General features: G+C 38.0%; 1 protein-coding gene across 2 annotated transcripts; it reads left to right on the top strand.

Moving 5' to 3' along the window:
• The first annotated feature begins 588 nt into the window (after positions 1 to 588).
• On the top strand, positions 589 to 16,439 carry LOC135708481 (uncharacterized). Of its 2 annotated transcripts, none has more exons than XM_065230607.1 (4): positions 589 to 1,028; positions 1,567 to 1,674; positions 15,255 to 15,337; positions 15,407 to 16,439. In XM_065230607.1, the coding sequence occupies exons 1-4, from the start codon at positions 1,020 to 1,022 to the stop codon at positions 15,495 to 15,497; spliced, it is 291 nt and encodes a 96-aa protein (XP_065086679.1). In that variant the 5' UTR covers positions 589 to 1,019; the 3' UTR covers positions 15,498 to 16,439. The 2 variants fall into 2 exon arrangements, with proteins under 2 accessions (XP_065086679.1, XP_065086678.1); XM_065230606.1 differs by having other exon boundaries at positions 1,564 to 1,674.
• The last annotated feature ends 863 nt before the right edge of the window (positions 16,440 to 17,302 follow it).

Below are 17,302 nucleotides of genomic sequence, written 5' to 3'. Positions count from 1 at the left end.
AGACTGAGTCAAGTGCAAGAGCATTTGGATTAGATGTGACAACTTTTTACCGTGTACCAAGTGTTATCCAGATATTAGAAGATAGTCGATTTCGATGTCCAATCGTTTTCGTGGGGAATCGGTCTACTGGTAGATTTCAAACGAATCTGATGAAAGTTTGATTATTTGTGAATATTTTGGCGTGTCGCATTTTTTACGAATACATGATTTGTTCTATGTAAATGTTTTAATTTTGGCCTATGGGAGAACCATACTACGCTGGGCGCGTGATACACCCAATTATCCTACTGTGGTAGTGTGCAAAGAACGCGTGCTATTATTTCTACCATTCAACCAACTGGTTCACACTGATCGTGCGCAGCAAAACGATGGAGACGCATCATATTTTATACCAACGAAAGCTTCCTACTGCCATGCAGCTTTATATTGTAACTCACCTTCTTTACCATCAGAATCCGTGACGTCACGTCACATCCTCTCGGTTGCCTTCGGGTCTCTCATCAAAATCGGATCCTGTCGGATTCTCTCCCGGCTGGCCAAGGATATATACACAAAACAGAGCCTCCCGGTGCCTAGTCTCATCAACGTCGTCTCCCAAAGTGTTTGACATTTATCACCCGTGTGCTCTTTTTTATTATTTCCACTAAAAGATTACAATTTATCTCCCTCCTTTCATATCCCATCTGTGTACATTATCAACAAGTTGTTCTGACTGAAAACCCTGACTGTCGTCTATACAGCAGCTTCATCTAAACGTGCGTGCGTGCATGTGTGTGTGTGTGCGTATGTCGGTGAATTCGGTTCGTTCCCAAAAATTTTGCAACCTTCCTTTCCGGACTGTTTTGCGTGTTTGACTACCTCCGGTTTCGTCGAAAGCCATCAGGGGGCAATTTCCGGCTGCGGTAAAAAGTTTAGCCGACCCAAATCGAAAGGATAAATCCCGATCGACCGAACCCAGGCACACTGTATAATACTTCTCGGGAGACCGCCGCACTGAGCAGCACCGTGTGGATGACAAAATGAATAAGGTAATAATGGAAGCGCAATGTGTGCCCTATACTTTACTTAGGAGTAAAAACGGGTACCACTTGAACCCTTTTCCCAGGGAAAAGAGGAAAATCGGTCGTGCTTGACAGCTCAGCATCTATTGCCGCACACAAGAGAGAGAGTGTGGTATATCGATCACAATGCTGTTGAATTTTCCATTCGAAAAAGCACGACTCTACTATAGTACTATACTATTCCACACTGTATAGTGCACACATATACCTTCGCTGCAGATCATTAAAAGTCGACGTCGTCATCATCCCCGTGCTGGCCATGCTGTTGCTTATTTGTATATCCCTGTACCTATCTATCTCTCTATGCTGCCACCCTATCTCTCGCTCTCTGTTTATATCTGTATATACATAATAATCCTTTCACTTGTTTCCGCCGCTGCTGGCGGTTTGCCACTACCTCGTTGCATCTCCGCATCCGGTTTCCGTGCTTACGACAACAAAAATACTACCAACATCCACCCACTCCAACTGCGTCTCCCGTGGAAAAACAACACCTCGAAAGCAGGTATGGGTTGCCTTTGCCGTGTTTGGCGCAATATCAATTTTGCCTACGAACTGCCGGATCGTGAAGAGGAGCTACTCGGATCAGAGCGTACACGGATACCTGACGGAGGTAAGTAGATGTTTTCTTTTTTTTAATTCTCTGGAGGGAACGACGGGTGTCAGTGATGCCATAAAGTGATGTATGGTATGACGTTTTCTAAATTGTTAAATATTTCACCTATAATTTTGTTATTTTTTTAAATTGATTCTAACCTGGGCTGTTAACGATTGATTTGAATACTATATATTCTGTTTACCCTGCATGCAACATTGTTTGCGACTTAGCGAGCTAGCTTGTTTTCCGCGAGAAGCTCGAGAGATGTCGTTAATGAGGTCCTAATTTTTGAGGTACAATGTTTTCAAGAAAATCTTATTCAAAAATTTACGTCTGTTTGTCTGTGGGGTGGGGCTTATTTATTATTGTAAATCACTCGGTGGCATATTTTCCCATGTGGAAAATGATTATTATGACTAATTAAGTAACATATCAAAAATTGAGCTTTTTTCGATGACATTTAGAGGTAACGCAAGAAGTCTAAGTTCAAAATGCCCAAATTTCCAAATAAAAAATATGCATCTATAAGTAAAAACATGTAAATTTTGTCCATTTTAAGATATCTTTACTCGTTCTCGAGATATATGGCATAGCAATGTTCCCCCATATTTATCGCAATCAGCATCCTTGCAGTGCTATATATAGCGTGTGAAATCTGAGAATGAGAGAGAATAAAAGAAAATGGAAGAGAAGACAATAAAAACAACGGGAAAAGAGCTCTCTCTAAACAGATATTCAAGCGAATAGCTGGTTAGATCAAGGGGTATTCAACTCTGCACACTGTAGCATGTGCAGCGAGTTATAGCTGTGCCGAAAGCTGTGCTGAAAGCGGTGCCGAAAGCTGTGCCAAGCGATTTGCTGAACTTAACGAAGTAGGCCGAATTATACCAATCAAGGTGTCAATATGTCATGAGTTTGGCAACCCTGAAGTTATAATGACTTTTGTGATTTCTTTGATGGTTTATGACAAACATTAAGCTTCATTCTCATTTGAACGTGAGCGGAGCGGGCAGTGGAAAAGGAACTGGAAGCCATCTAACCTATACGGCATATTCGATGCGTCCAAAAGAAACGTGTGCAGAAAGGAAGAAATTTCCTCCTTTTCTGCTAAATGCTCCCCGACAAAATCAAAACCAGAAACCGAACGGGCGAAACTAAATCCCATCCTAGAAACAAAATCCTCGAACCAGTTCATGTGATCGACTCAGAAGCACGTGACCTCGAAGAAATCACCCAAGCCTATTGTGCTGCTATCATAATCATAATATCTCCTACCACCACCCAATTACACACGTTAAAGCTTACCAAGTTCACGATGTTATGTAGTTATGGTACCTTCCGCAACGTACTAAATACCAATGAAAACCAATGGCAAATGTACCACCGATGTAAACTATCAAGTATCCCCCCACTGTAGATCAGTAATACTTTGAAAGTGGTTTGCGAACCAGATAAGCTTCGCATCTGCAGTTCTATTGCAGGCAGGTACCTGTGGTTGTTGTTGCTCATCTGCACGACCATGGGCTCTTGCTGAACAGCAAGTTGCTTAGTGTCGTCATGCGAGAACCCCTTGGTTAGCCCCACCAAAACCCCCTATAGCGCGAATTAAATTTAAGAGATTGAGCAAGACCTTACTGGCCTTACAAGAACTGATCGGTAGTCCACCCATCGCATCGGGGCCTATTGAGATGATGATGTATGGGTATATCCTTGATGTCGGACTCACGGAATGGAATGTAATTGCATTGATCTGTTATCCGAGAGAAGTGATTTGAATTGATGGACAGTTAAAAATCGTCTGAAACAAATTCTGACCATCCTGAAGTCTTGAACAAATGTCTAGACCTCCCAAAACTCATCAAGTTATTTGTTCAAGATTTCAGTTTGATCATGTATTATTCTGAATATTTTCAACTGCCTAACAATTCAAATAACATTTTCCAGTTATTCTCACCAACACCAGGTTGCCAAGATATTATTCCAAAGCCAGGTGATCATAGATCTCCAAAAAGTTCTTAGGATATTTGTTCAAGTCTTCAATTTAAGCGGTGCCGGTGGTGTAGTGGTTGGTGTGATTGCATCTCACTTCAAAGGGCCTGAGTTCAATTCCAGTCGGCGACGCCGGGATTTTTTTAGGCATAAAATCTCTGATCGCTAAGGGAAGTAAAGCCGTTGGTCCCGGCCCATGAATTGATGAGTCGATAGATAGGGTCCAAGTGTGGGTAGGAGGCAACCCTGGAGTCGATTGCATTGGTACTCAGTACGGAAAACAAGATCGACGGAAAACAAATCAAGGGAAAAAAAAGTCATCATTTTGATCAGATATCATTCAGAAGATTTTCAACTGCACAACAATTAAAATCATATCTCCCAGATATCTTCTCAAGTCAGATCTTTTTTTCCATAGGTCTTCAAGTGATCAGTGATCTCCAAAAAACTCTCACGATAGTTGTTTTAGACTTCAGCTTGATTATGTATCATTTTAAAGATCTTCATCTGCCCAACAATTCAAAAAACATCTCCCAGATATTCTCTCATATGAAACACGGAAGCTTAGAAATTATTCCAAAGTCCTTCATGTGTTTTTAGATCCCCATAAAATCGTCTGAATATTTTTCAAGACTTCAGGTTGATCAGGTACTATTATACTGAAGATCTCAAACTGTTCATCATGATGTGATTTGAATCTTTTGGATTTTTTCTCATGATGTAAGGTGGCTCCGAAAATATTCCAAAGACCATCAAGTGATCAGAGCTCTTTGATATCTATCTAGGATTATGTTTGATCGAGTTTTGTTTTGAAAATCTTCAACTATACAACAAATAAAATCAAATTTTCAACTATGCAATGATTCACCTAGTATGGTCCGTCACAGCTAAGAATGGTATGGTTGGCTCTTCGCTTAATTTTATCTTCTTATCAATTTTCACGCTTCCGTATTCTAGCGGTACTATCAATCTATCCTCTTCAGAACTTTCTTGTTTTGATTTTCTTGAATTATTTGTTATATTCGATTTATTTGATTTATTTGAATTATTTCATTTATATGCCTTATTTGATTTATTTGATTTATTTGTTTGATTTGTTTGATTTGATTTATTTGATTTACTTCGTTTATTGTATTGATTTGATTTATTTGATTTTATTTATTTGATTCATATAATTGATTTGATTTATTTGATTTATTTGATAATATTTGATTTATTTGATTCATTTGATTTATTTGATTTATTTGATTTATTGGATTAACTTGATTTATTTGATTTATTTTATTTATTTGCTTCATTTGATTTATTTGATTTATGTGAATTATTAGATTTACTTTATTCATTTGATTTAGTTGATTTATTTGATTCATGTGATTTTTTAAATTTATTTGATCGCTTTGATTTCTTTGTTTTATTTGATTTATTTGATTTATTTGATTTTATTTATTTGATTATTTTGTACTATTTGATTAATTTGATTTATTTGATTTTTTTTATTTTTTTCATTTATTGGATCTATTTGATTGATTTGATTTATTTTATTGTACCAATGAAAAAGCGAAAAGGAGCTACAAATCCCTCGAAAAAATGGCTCAAGCATAGTTCAATTTGTATGCATGATCTGTTTGGCCTTTTCCGGGAAAATGCCTCACATTATGATGATTTGGAAAAAAATGGGACTTTCGGCATTTTTGTTGAGAAAATCACAACAAAAGTCGATTAGATGTTATCGAACCAGAAATTGAAATAAGTAAGTAATGTAACCATATTACATTCGATATCTATCAATGGTAACGCAGGGTAATCTAGTCGTATTGTAGTAATGAGCGAATTTTCTAAACATGATAAGTTCAAAAAATCGCAACTCAAAAATGAAGAAAAATACATAGCTGATTTTTTGAAATTTTGTGGAGGAAAGCCTAAATTTCCAATTAAAATATAAAAACGAGTTACAACCATTGTCTACAAACCATGAAAACCATAAAAAAAACACAAATACGATCAAAGTTCTTCTATACAAAACTCCAATTATTAAAACTTTTTTATTTTTTTGAGAAGTATTTTTAATAACCTTTCATTTGATATTTCGATCATTCAAATCGGCCCAGTTGTTCAAGCGTTATGATTTTAAAAGAAAGTCATTTTTGGAAAAAAGTAGCAAAAACCGATTTTTTGGACCAACCTAACATGGAAATGGTCACCCTAGGGGCTGTTCATTAACTACGTAGACAGTTTTTTGGAATTCTTGACCCCCCTCCCCCTGCGTAGACAATTGTCCATACACATTTTTTTTTAAATGTGTATGGGTCGTGGATAATTTCCAACCCCCCCCCCTCCCTTTAAACTGTCTACGTAGTTTATGAACACCCCCTAATGAGAAAAAAAATACAGGTCGAATATTTTTCGATAAGGAACAAAACTACCAATTGTTACGAAATTCTAAGAACCACTATATCGTTTTGCTATGGAATGGCTATGTATGTTTATACTTTACTATATGTTTATTAAGTTCCGGTATTTTTTAAACAACTTTATTTAAAACATCTTGAATTATATAATTGAACCTACCTCTGCCTAAGAGGGTATCCCTGTTTTATTCGTTTTCCTCTACTTACTTCTTTGGAAAATTGATACTGCAACAAAACTCTTGTTATCTCATTTTTAACACACAATAACACTCTATCTATTAGTCTCGATGGAACTCTAAGCTTAATCAAAACTTCTTCTAAACATATTAATTTTACATTATCAAACGCGTTGCTTATATCTAAAGATCCTGACCTGAGTTCCAATACTCTTCCATCATACGTCTAGCTACAAATATATAATCATCAGTAACTCTTTCAGCAGTAAATGCCACCTAACGCAATTCTGGCTCATCTGCATGTTTCCATAGCTGTTTAGCTATCCACTTAGCACAAGTTTTATAAGCTACATTACACATGGAGATTCTTCTAAATTGGTCTGCTTCAGTAGCTCCTGATTTCTTGGGAATAGGTATTTGCGTTGTTTTCTTCCATTTGTTATGCATTTCATTTCTAATATACACTTCCTGTATTATCTCTGCTAATCTTTCTATTAATATTTGATCCCCTCCTGGTGACTTACCATTACTAGTTGCATAAAATATGCTCTCTATTTCTTCTAATGTTGGTGGATTTGGCAATGGTATAAAATCATGCTTTGAAATCAAATTCAATTTTTGAGCCCTTACAAATGTTTTGGATGTCTTCCCAAACTCTATTACTATTTATTGCTGACTTCCTCTTTTTTTGCTGAATAAATTGATAAAGATAATTGTAAATTTTCCATATTCTTATGCCTGCATAAAAAAAAAACTTTACGGTTTTTGAAAAATTTCATGATTTCCTTTTCATTATGTTTTTTGACGGCTTGCCAAGGGGTAGGTCACTCCGAACACCAATCTTGTGTCATCTTTTTTGTCAGTGTGCCGGTTGTGCCAGTCATAGAGCAAGCTGCGATTGTTTGTAAAATACCCAACGTGGCAACCCAGTATTTCTGACATCTTGAATGTTTTGGATTGAAATCGCAATCGGTCTAGTGCCAACCAAGGAGAAATGCAATGTATACTGCCCATAATCGAATATCAGTCCCATATGGATAGGAAATCAAGCAAAGATGGGACTGATATGCGATTATGGGTAGTATACATCGGTTACAGATGATGCTCAAACTCATAGTATTCGTTCGCCAGCCGATAGACGATGACGCGGAAAGTGGCGGGTGTGTGAAAGTGTTTTCATAGGATAATAAAAGTCCTCAAAGTAAGACCAGAAACCTAGCTTTTCGTGATGTGCGCAAGGTTCTAGGACAATTTTGATAATGTGGCCACTTTATTGGTTAATCCAGATTATCAAGAGAACCAGAATATGGCCACTATACTCCATAATATAGTTTCCATATTAAATACGCTTTGATCTCTTGATTCTGGACAAAATAGAAAAAAACACAAGGTTCAAGGCAAGGGGTGAGACAGCTTCACTCTGAGTTGCTTTTTTTGCAGCGAGTAACTCGCGAATAACTCAATGTACCTAAAAATTTAATCGACGTTCATCGATTTTTCTGTCAGTTTACTCCTCGGCTTACTTTGTTTAGGGGATGTTCATTAACTACGTAGACAGGGAGGGAAGAGGTTGGAAATTATACATGACCCATACAAATTTTAATAAATGTGTATAGACAATTGTCTACGCAGGGGGCAACAATCCCAAAAAAAAACTGTCTACGTAGTTAATGAACTTCCGCCCCGTAACGTGGGTAGATCACCTTTTCGTGGTACGTTACGGGATGTAAGATCTACCACCGATTCCTAGTCCTGACTACTTCAAACTAAGGAACCAGGATTTTTCAGTAATCCAAGGAACACATATTAGTCCTTGTTACTTTTTATGCCTTGTTGATAGTGACAAGACTCGGCTTTGTCTACCGAGGATGATTTGAAACAAGGAAAAAATGAGTTAGTTGTCTTCATCTATGTGATTCCTAATCTTCTAATCGTTGTTCCCTAGTTTGAAGTGGTTAAGACTAGGGTTCTGATGCATGGTCATTATCGGTGTCATACCTTAATTTTGTTGCTAAGGAATCCAATTTTGACTGACAAAGGGGCGCGCCTTTGGAGGGTGTTTCAACACTCCGAAGGATATAAATAGCGGGACCTTTCAATTAAAGTCGGATCCTTGCGATAAATGCAAGAGTGGCAACTGTAAAAAAATCGAATACTTCATCATTTCTCAATAGTGATGGAGTAATACGACATGCACTAAACTAAGGACACGGGATATACTACAATAGGTCAATTTACTGGTCGCAATAGTGTTAGGTCCCGAACAGAGGAAAAAAAAATAAATAATGAACTTCCCTTACCGTCTTTACTTAATACCCTAATAAAATTTTTATAGTTATTTTGCTTCTATTATTTGCGTTATCGTTCGTTTATGGTAATTTTTTGTTAGGGTAGGTATCAGTCTTTTTTGTAAGTAAAATAGAATTCTCGCGTTACTTTTCAATAGGTATAATCTACATTGATCGATTCTCTTCATCGAATTTCTCTTTGGATCGACACATAGATCGAATTTCCGGAGATCAACTAGCCATAGACTAAAAATCTCCTTAATAAATAATTTAAAAAAAAAACACATAGATCGAAGGAAGAAGCAACAATCTAGCATCTAATTCGACAAAGATGACAGGAAACGTTTTTGTAGCCGAGTTATTTACGAAAGAGAGAGTCGATGAAGAGCGAGGGGTGCGACACATCTAAATCTCGATTTTAAATGATCGAAAAATCTTACACTTAGCGAATCAATCTACGAAAAATCTTTTTTCATCTTTTGCATCTAAATTCATCTACTCGCATCGTTCTCCACCTTTTTGCAGGAAATCTTCAAAATCATAATCAATCGTGTTTCTATCTATTAAGCGCGAGTGCATCTCACAACAGCAAAGCAAAAAAATTCCTGCATCTTAGATAGAGTCGCCCCCCTCGATGAAGAGAATCGTTCAAGGTAGATTGGTGTGTTTGAAATCGGAGTAGGTAACCTGACTGACCCGACGAGAGATCGGGGACCGATCAGTTGCTAGACCGGCTTAAAAGCAGAAGTGCCCGGTAATGCGGAATCATTTGGCAGGATAAGATCTAGCAAACGTCCGTTTCGGTGTAAATTAAATCCGTTTAAAAGAGCACAGCAAGCCACCAGCTATGCGATAGCGCCACTGCAAACCGATTTTGGTTGTAGTGTAGAGCGGGAATTCAATCGAGATGAAATCGAGCCTAACGATTACATACACATGATCCACGTGATTTTTAACTGTTCAGGGGGAGAACGGTCTGATTAAATTGATCCGAAAGTTGCGATGAATAGATCTGGTCGATCTGGACTACGATCAAACCATATTAAGCCAAGAAAAACGAGTCGATTTTAGTCGTCAGCCGACGCTCGTTTTGATAATAAATCCGGAGGCCATTCGAGGGGCAATCCCGGTAGCTGAAAAACGAAGGAAATTTAGGTATCGAAAGTTCACAATCACAATCATACTCGCCTGGAGATGCAGGCTGAAAGCCCCCGATTTGTTGTTTTTGTTTTGCTTGACAGCAGCTTTTTGGCGTACTCCATATGTTGCTGTGATGCGAAAAGTGAGAAAGCAAATGGCAGTGATCTTGCTCACTGAGCAATGTGAGTTACTCGAGGTGCCTAAAAAGCAACTCTGAAATTGCTCATGATTAGGAGCTGTCTTGCCCCTTGGTTCAAGGACATTTTTTATAATGTGGCCACTTTATCGGTCCTTCCGGATCCTCCTTTAGGCCAGTAGAGTTTACCTGAGGGCGTATATGGTATCTTTACACCATATATACATAGTACTATCAATTTACAGTAATATACGTTAAGTAAAGTGTAAAATTATGTCGATAGATAGTGGCATTTCCTACTTTACCGGAAACTCGGGTTGATCCCGGCCCTCTATCTCGGTACGTAAAAGTCAATGAGACCACCACCAATCGATTCAGCAGAGTTTTTCCTTTGAGAATATGTATAACATGTTGACTGAAACCGTTTGGCAACCGAGATATTCAATTTAGTCTCGGTTTTGTCTATTTTGTTGGGGAACATTGTTGGAGATCGAATATAGAAGATGATGAATATGACTACTGTAGTTTGTTTGTGTGAGTTGCAATATTTGAATTAAGGATACTAATGTGGTCTGATTAACTGCCTCTTTCTCTCGAATCCACGCTAGAATCTACATTTCGGATTTAAATCTATAAGAGAACCCAGAAGTGAACTGCTGGTCAGCGTTCCTTTGATATATTAAATTAGAGGATGTTCCTGAGTACTTTAATAAAAAAAAAACATCTTAAACGAATGATAACTCAAATCACATAACTATCCCATAAATTGTTTGGATGAAGCACGACGTTAAGCAAAATAACCATATCAATTATATTAAAGTATACAGTCAAACAACACGTAATGCTGTGAAAAGCTTTAATAACAGTTGTCCAGCAGTGCCCCCATTCTATTTACAACAATCCAATGCCTACGAGATTGTGCCAAAGGTGTGCCGAATCTAATGTGCTGAGTGACTTACCCCTTGCTGCTTGCTGATATTCTTGTCTACTATTTCCAACACTGTACTTATAATTCTGCAGATCTGGTAGTCCAAACACATTGCAAAGCTAAAAAGTTAGAAAAATAATTATGACGGTCTTTTGTATGGATCCACCCCACTGTGCACCGGGTGAGCATACACAGTTTTGGTCACGAACTGCTCATTTGCTAATAACTTTGCACAGAGTTGACGAAACATAGTTCTTTTTGAAGCAGTCGATAAAATAGAGTTTAAGCTTGTTATAGGTACGTAAAAAATAAGTTGATTTTAATTCTAATAAAAAACTGTATTTGATTTTGCGTTGGAAAAATGAAGTGAGAACCCGAGCAAAGTCTGAGATTAAATGGAAATCTAAATTTGATGTTGTGATTTCGCTGATAATGATTGCTCAGGTTGCTGTCGTTTTGGTCGTTTTAACGGTTAAAATATCAAAATTGAGAGCAAAAAAATCTTCCTGTGACATCACATTGAAAACTATTTCTGCTATCGGTGAGAGCAAACTGAAAACTCAATTTGATATCAATTTTTCCTGTTGATAACAAAACAAGTATTCAATTTGATGTTATGCTAAGGTAATGAAAACAAACCCGCAACAACATATTTTTAAAGAGCAAATGTACAGCAAAATGAAAACAAAATTTGGCATCAAATTTGTCAATTGCGAAACTGAAATCAAATTATGATTTCTGTTTGATGTTGATATCAAAACTTGAATTCAATTTGCTGTCATTTTGATGCTGGACTTTGCTCGGGAAATGCTCACTGCACATCTCGGACTTTAAGTATAAAAATTCATTGGTGTTGATTCAAATGTTAAGATTTACCTACTCTTTGCATGTCTATAGTAAACTATGATCCTAATCTATAAATTACTTTAAAGAAAAATAAAAACTGAGTGAAAAGTTATTAACAAATAACCAGTTGATGTGTAGTACAACCATAGAGGTAATTCTAAGACCAGAAGGTCCTGAAGAAACAAGCTCAACTTTTTAACTCAGCTCTGGTACTATCTTTGGTCCCAAGCTAATCGATTCACCCCTGAAAAAAAATAGGAAAATCCACTAACCCCTCATTTTATCTGACAAACTTTCATAGCAAATCAAAACAAACATAGTGTAGTACTGGAATGTATACTAGAATGGGATACGTTAATCGATTTGCTTGGGACCAATAGGCTAGTCAAGTAGTGAGCCAATTTAAAATGGTTAGTTTCGTATTGATTGTTGGTACAACTGTGCATGCCAAGTATGCGGGTGAGATTAGGTCTGTTTCCGTACATGCTTTTCTCTAAGATTATGTACATCAAAATGCATAAGTATGTTCCCGTACTTTCTGCACCACCAAGTTTTTCTTACAGCAAAAGCAAAAATTCAAGTACGAAGATCGAAGTAGGTCGCACTGCGAAAATGTCGTTTTTTTGTTTTGCTGCGTCGTTTTAGATCTTACAAAAAAAATTACAATTTTGATCTAGAAAAAGTTAAATTGAAAGCACAGAAGTGGTATTAAAAAGTTTTTCAAGTGATAATTATAAAATCCCACGTGTCCCTAGTTAGCAGTGATCAGTGATATGAGCTGAATGTAGAATCAAATCTTTGCTGTTCCGTGGTATGAGGTACCGTTTGTTCTAACTAACGCTTTGGAATGCTCAGCTAAGCTTATTTGCCATCCATATAATTATTTCTGTTTATCCATATACATTGCAAATAGAACTTAATAACTAAATATGTGCCAGTATTAAATTAGATTTTTTTTATTCTGGAAGTTTAACTACACTTCAGATATCCATTTGATACGTGAATGTGTTCTTGCGGGACTTATTGTATATGAAGATGACCTCAGAATGTACGTGTATGAACAGGTATTCTTGAAATGGGTCATTGGATTTACAGTAGAGCTATCACTTTTCATCTCCAGGGCTAAAAAAGTTTGCATCTATCGGTGAAAACAGTTTTATCAAAAAATAGGCGCAGGCAGGTTTCTTCCATAAAAGCACTGCCGGTCAGTGGGAAAAGGATTTTATCCACACAGCAAAAGCAAAAATTCAAGTACGGGAACAAAACTCTTGATCGAACAAATTTTTGAAAATATTTAGTTTCTTTTTCGAAAATATATTAATCCAGGATGATTTGAAGGCACATATATTTTTTCGACTTCCCTGGAAATAGAGTATCTGCTTGCCACATAATATACAAACTCAGGCATTGGTTGGCAGAGAAAGCTCTCAATAACCGTGAAAGTGCATCTACACTAACTTGATAGCAAGCAAAACGCTCGCTATAGAAGCGTTAAAAGCCTAGAAGAAGAAGACGCATACTTACAGGATCCGATCAACTTTGAAGACAGGATACTGCAGATGATTGATGGCAAACGGTATGGTTCGCTCTGTTATATTGAAGTGAACGAGAGCTTCCATGATGCCTTGTTGCGTACGTTGCGAAGTCGACGTATTTTTGGAGCTTGAATGGGTAAATATGATTATCCGCAGCTTATTTTAAGCAGCAAAAATAACGAAATTGCCATCACTGTACCAATCGCCGACGGAGCCCAATCAAAACCAAATCACGTATCATATTTTCCCAACATCATCAACTGCGAGAAGCCTATTTCCAGCTCAACAAGCGCTCATATTTCCTTCCTCCCCCAAGGAAGCGAAGAAGAAGGCAATCCGCGAATAAAGCTCATCTTCGCAGAAAATGAAACAATTATTCGCCTTCGTTCTCTGTATAGATAAACAGACTCCCGCCTCGCACCAAGTTTTATCAGATCGTGATGTGTTTTTGGAGGCAGGGTAACGACATCTTTTCTCGGTCTATGTTTCTATTTGGGCATTATTTCGAAATATCAGAATTCAAACAACTTGTGGTAGCGATTAGTCGTGGGATTGAGTAGAAGGTCCAACTTTAGGTGTCCATAACCCTACTGTAATGGTATTCTATGATCATAAAATAGACTTCTATCGTCGTCGCGCTGTCAAGGAAAATAATAACCGGAAAAATCAATTTCCTTCTGTTAATTGTGCGCCCGAATGAGTTGGAAAGTGAAAACTTCTCCTCTGTCATGCACACGATTCTATCTGGATGGGCGGATGGGAGGTAATATGGGGAGAGAGGGGCAGACTTTCACAAAGTTGGGCCGCTCTGATTTGCAGTTAGGATTTCACCTACGTGCGAATAATGATGATTCGTTCCGGCCTGATTGTGAGTGAACTGTGAATGCTAGAAAAGGAAATAGAAAGGTAGAAGAAGGAAGGAAGCGGACTGCTGTTCGAAGCTCACGGTAAACACGGAAGCGCGAAGAGGTGTGATGTTTTGATAAATGAAATTTACGCTCGGGTACATAAACAAGACGATCATAAAGCGAAAATTATACCATCGCGTTCCCCTAAAAGTGCCATTCCGTGCTCCATCGAATTGCTACCTTGGGGGTCGTATCTATACGACTTTTGCCAGGATGAGGACCTTCCCTAGCTCAGTCAGTAAAGGCACAGCTGAAAAGGCAACACCATTTCTCGAGGTGACAGGTTCGATTCCCAGTCCGGATTACGAATGCAGAAATTGTATAGAACTGAAAAGCCCTGATAACTGTGGAAGTGCCCAAAGACGTAAATGTCATAAATAAGAAGAAGCAAGGATGAGATTCACATTGAGTATTCTCTCAAATTCGACTTAGACGAAGGGAGGAGGAACAGTAAAGGCCTTCGCTCCTCCGTAGGTGTGGGAAATTAATGTTCTGGCAAATTTATCGAATTCTTAATTTTATTAGGCAACGGTTCGGCTGGCAGAAAATGGCTTCGGTTCGCCACCCATGAATTAAACAGAAGGCGACAAATGGAACGGAGGTGGGAAATCCGATAAATTGAGCGATCGAATTACAAGAACTTTTGGGAGGCTTTAATGAGCGAGGCAGATGTACGATTTAGATGTTTTTTGCTCAATTCGTATGAAAGTCATCAACTTTCGACTTATGTTGTGGAATAAGATTGATTTTAATAGATTTACGAGTGGAGTGCATCAAAGCCAAGGTAGCCAACTGAAAGCCCTAATTTTCGGGATTTTTTGTATTATTGGACAGGTTCGGGAAAAGGGTCTCATAATTTTATGATATTTTCCCACAGGCAGAGGTTAATTTTCCCGGAAAATTGTAGATGAAGTTTCCCGGACATCACATACTTTGAAAATTCATAACTCATTAACCAAGCATCGTAGAAAGAACCTTGCAATCTATTAAAAATACAATCTGAAAAATGTTTTGCACGAAAATTTTCTCGGTGGAGTAAAATCGCAAGGAAAATCAGGAAAAACCACTATCAGTGTCAGAGTGATGTCTCTTAAAGGTTTTGGGTTATGACCAAAATACTGTTGGAAAATGTTAGTTCAACTTCCCTGAAATGCATACATACATCATGGCATACTTTGAAAATCCATAACTCATAAACTTTTTTTCTCCATAACTCATAAACAACATTACATTCCTTTCAGAGGACCTGCTGGTGGAATGAAGTCTGCAAGGAAGAATTCCAGCAACTGTTCCGCTGCCGGTGTCCCCAGTGGTCGTACTGCAGGTAAGTGATGCTGAAATCGTCTCCTTTATGCACATGTCCACTACTAATTGCCTTCCCTACATCCTGCAGATCACCGGGTCGCTACTACAACGCATACTGCTCCATGACCAACACCGGCTACATATGGACTCAACCCTCGTGGGACTGGGATACTGCCTAACGCATTCGCATTCTCCGCGTTCGCTAATTTAACGTATTATTCGTTGTTTGCCCGGAGGGTAACCGATACATTCAGTAGATAAGCTATATAGAAATATGCATATTTTATCCGCGTTGGAATTATTGAGTTCCTTCGATTTTATTGTTTGGTTGAATATAGATGAATCATCCTCAACCGCAGCGACCAAATGTTAAATGAAATGAAAAATGACAACCGCATTCTTAGAGACCAAATATTTTATATAGATTTATAGGGAACCATGTAGGATCATAGGACATGAACATCATACCGATATAGGCTAGTGCGTTATACACAGATCAAGGGTTTTTCTTTCTTTCGTTGAACGATGTTTCACACGGTAGACTCAGAGGGACTCAATTTTGGCGCACGCCGAAGGTTGTACTGAACACAGATAAATTCGTTAAAGAACCACTTAAAATGATATCAAAGAAGAAATTCGTCATATCAACTGTTACCTTTTCTCCTAGTTTCATAGTAGAGTTGCATTACACCGTATTTGGGTGGATCTTTCAACGATTTCGTTCATCGAACATATCTCGGCTTAATAATTCAATGAATCTTTTCAGAACAGTTGGAATGACTACTCAGCTTTACGACGACGAAAGGGAAGACAAATATCAAAACATGTTTTACTGTCAAAATAAGTAGAATAGAAGCGTTACTCAGTGATATAGATAGTGGATCAAGGCAGAAGTTGCAGTTTGTTTGCAAACGTTTCTCCAGTATTGAAGCTACATACATATAGCAACAATGCACGCATTGCTGTTGCGCATAAGACTCTTGGAATAAAATTTCCAAAGTGCATTATTTAAGTGTATATTTAAATATGCAGCGATCAAGCGCTACGATTCTGTGTATAGAATACAATGAACAGAAGCGTTCACAGCCAGATTTCAAATAAAATCAGTATATGCCATGAAAGTTACACGGAAAGTGTTTGATATAACATGAAGAAAATCCAAACGATTTGTTGCGAAAAAGCTAGATCAAAAGCATAATTCCGTCCTTACCCTTGTAACCATAAGCATCAATCGGCGCCGGTGGTGTAGTCGTAAGCGTGATTGCCTCTCACCCCAGCAGGCCTGGGTTCAATCCTTGTCGGCGCCGCCGGGATGTTCTGAGGTAGCCGTTGGTCCCCGGTTTCATGAGTATGGATCGATAGGTAGGGTCCAGGGTCAACTTCAATCAAGCATTAATTATACCCGGAAACCGTATATCAGCAATTATTTGATTTACAAGTAATTTCACAGCATGACAAATGCCACCAAGCATTATGTTAATCAAGTGCCGTCAAGCAGTTGTCTGGCCCTAAAATCACATATAATGCAAGTACTTGAGGCTTAGAAGTCAGAGAACTTTTGCTGCTTGAAAGCTTTGTGCCGAGTTGATTCTATGATCTGTCATTTCAAGTCGGGTTCATTTTTTCTGTGTGTTATCTATCTAGGGGAAATGACGGCTTCGGCATGACAGACTATTTTCGGCAACCCAAATTGAAACACTATTTTCACTGGATTTTCTTACGAAAACACTTCGCTGAATGCATGCAAACGATTCTTTATGCTTTCAGCTTCAATTTGACTATATTTTTACCACTGAGAAAAAGCAATCTAGCAGGGTTTTCTTGAAATGAAACACACGCACTACAAATTGTAGCTGATTTCGAGTTGCCGATAATAGAACAGCAGATTTACATGCAGTTCAAATGGAACGGTTGCCGAAGAAAAACTGGTTGCCGACAATACTCGCTCTCACTAGAGAAGATTGGAGCTTTGTAAAAGCGTTTC

This window comes from Ochlerotatus camptorhynchus, unplaced genomic scaffold (assembly GCF_037179485.1).
Source record: "Ochlerotatus camptorhynchus isolate MF236.1 unplaced genomic scaffold, CSIRO-AGI_Acam_v1.1 ptg000330l, whole genome shotgun sequence".
In the NCBI taxonomy this organism is placed as follows: domain Eukaryota; kingdom Metazoa; phylum Arthropoda; class Insecta; order Diptera; family Culicidae; genus Ochlerotatus; species Ochlerotatus camptorhynchus.
Note: the sequence above shows the minus strand (reverse complement) of the source record. Positions and strands in the feature narration are given on the sequence as shown.

What these genes read in the sequence shown, in the direction of transcription:
- LOC135708481 (XM_065230606.1), top strand. An exon ending in TACACGGATACCTGACGGAG is followed by an intron (nt 1,675 to 15,254) that starts GTAAGTAGATGT and finishes CATTCCTTTCAG; the next exon opens with AGGACCTGCTGGTGGAATGA. An exon ending in CCCCAGTGGTCGTACTGCAG is followed by an intron (nt 15,338 to 15,406) that starts GTAAGTGATGCT and finishes TACATCCTGCAG; the next exon opens with ATCACCGGGTCGCTACTACA.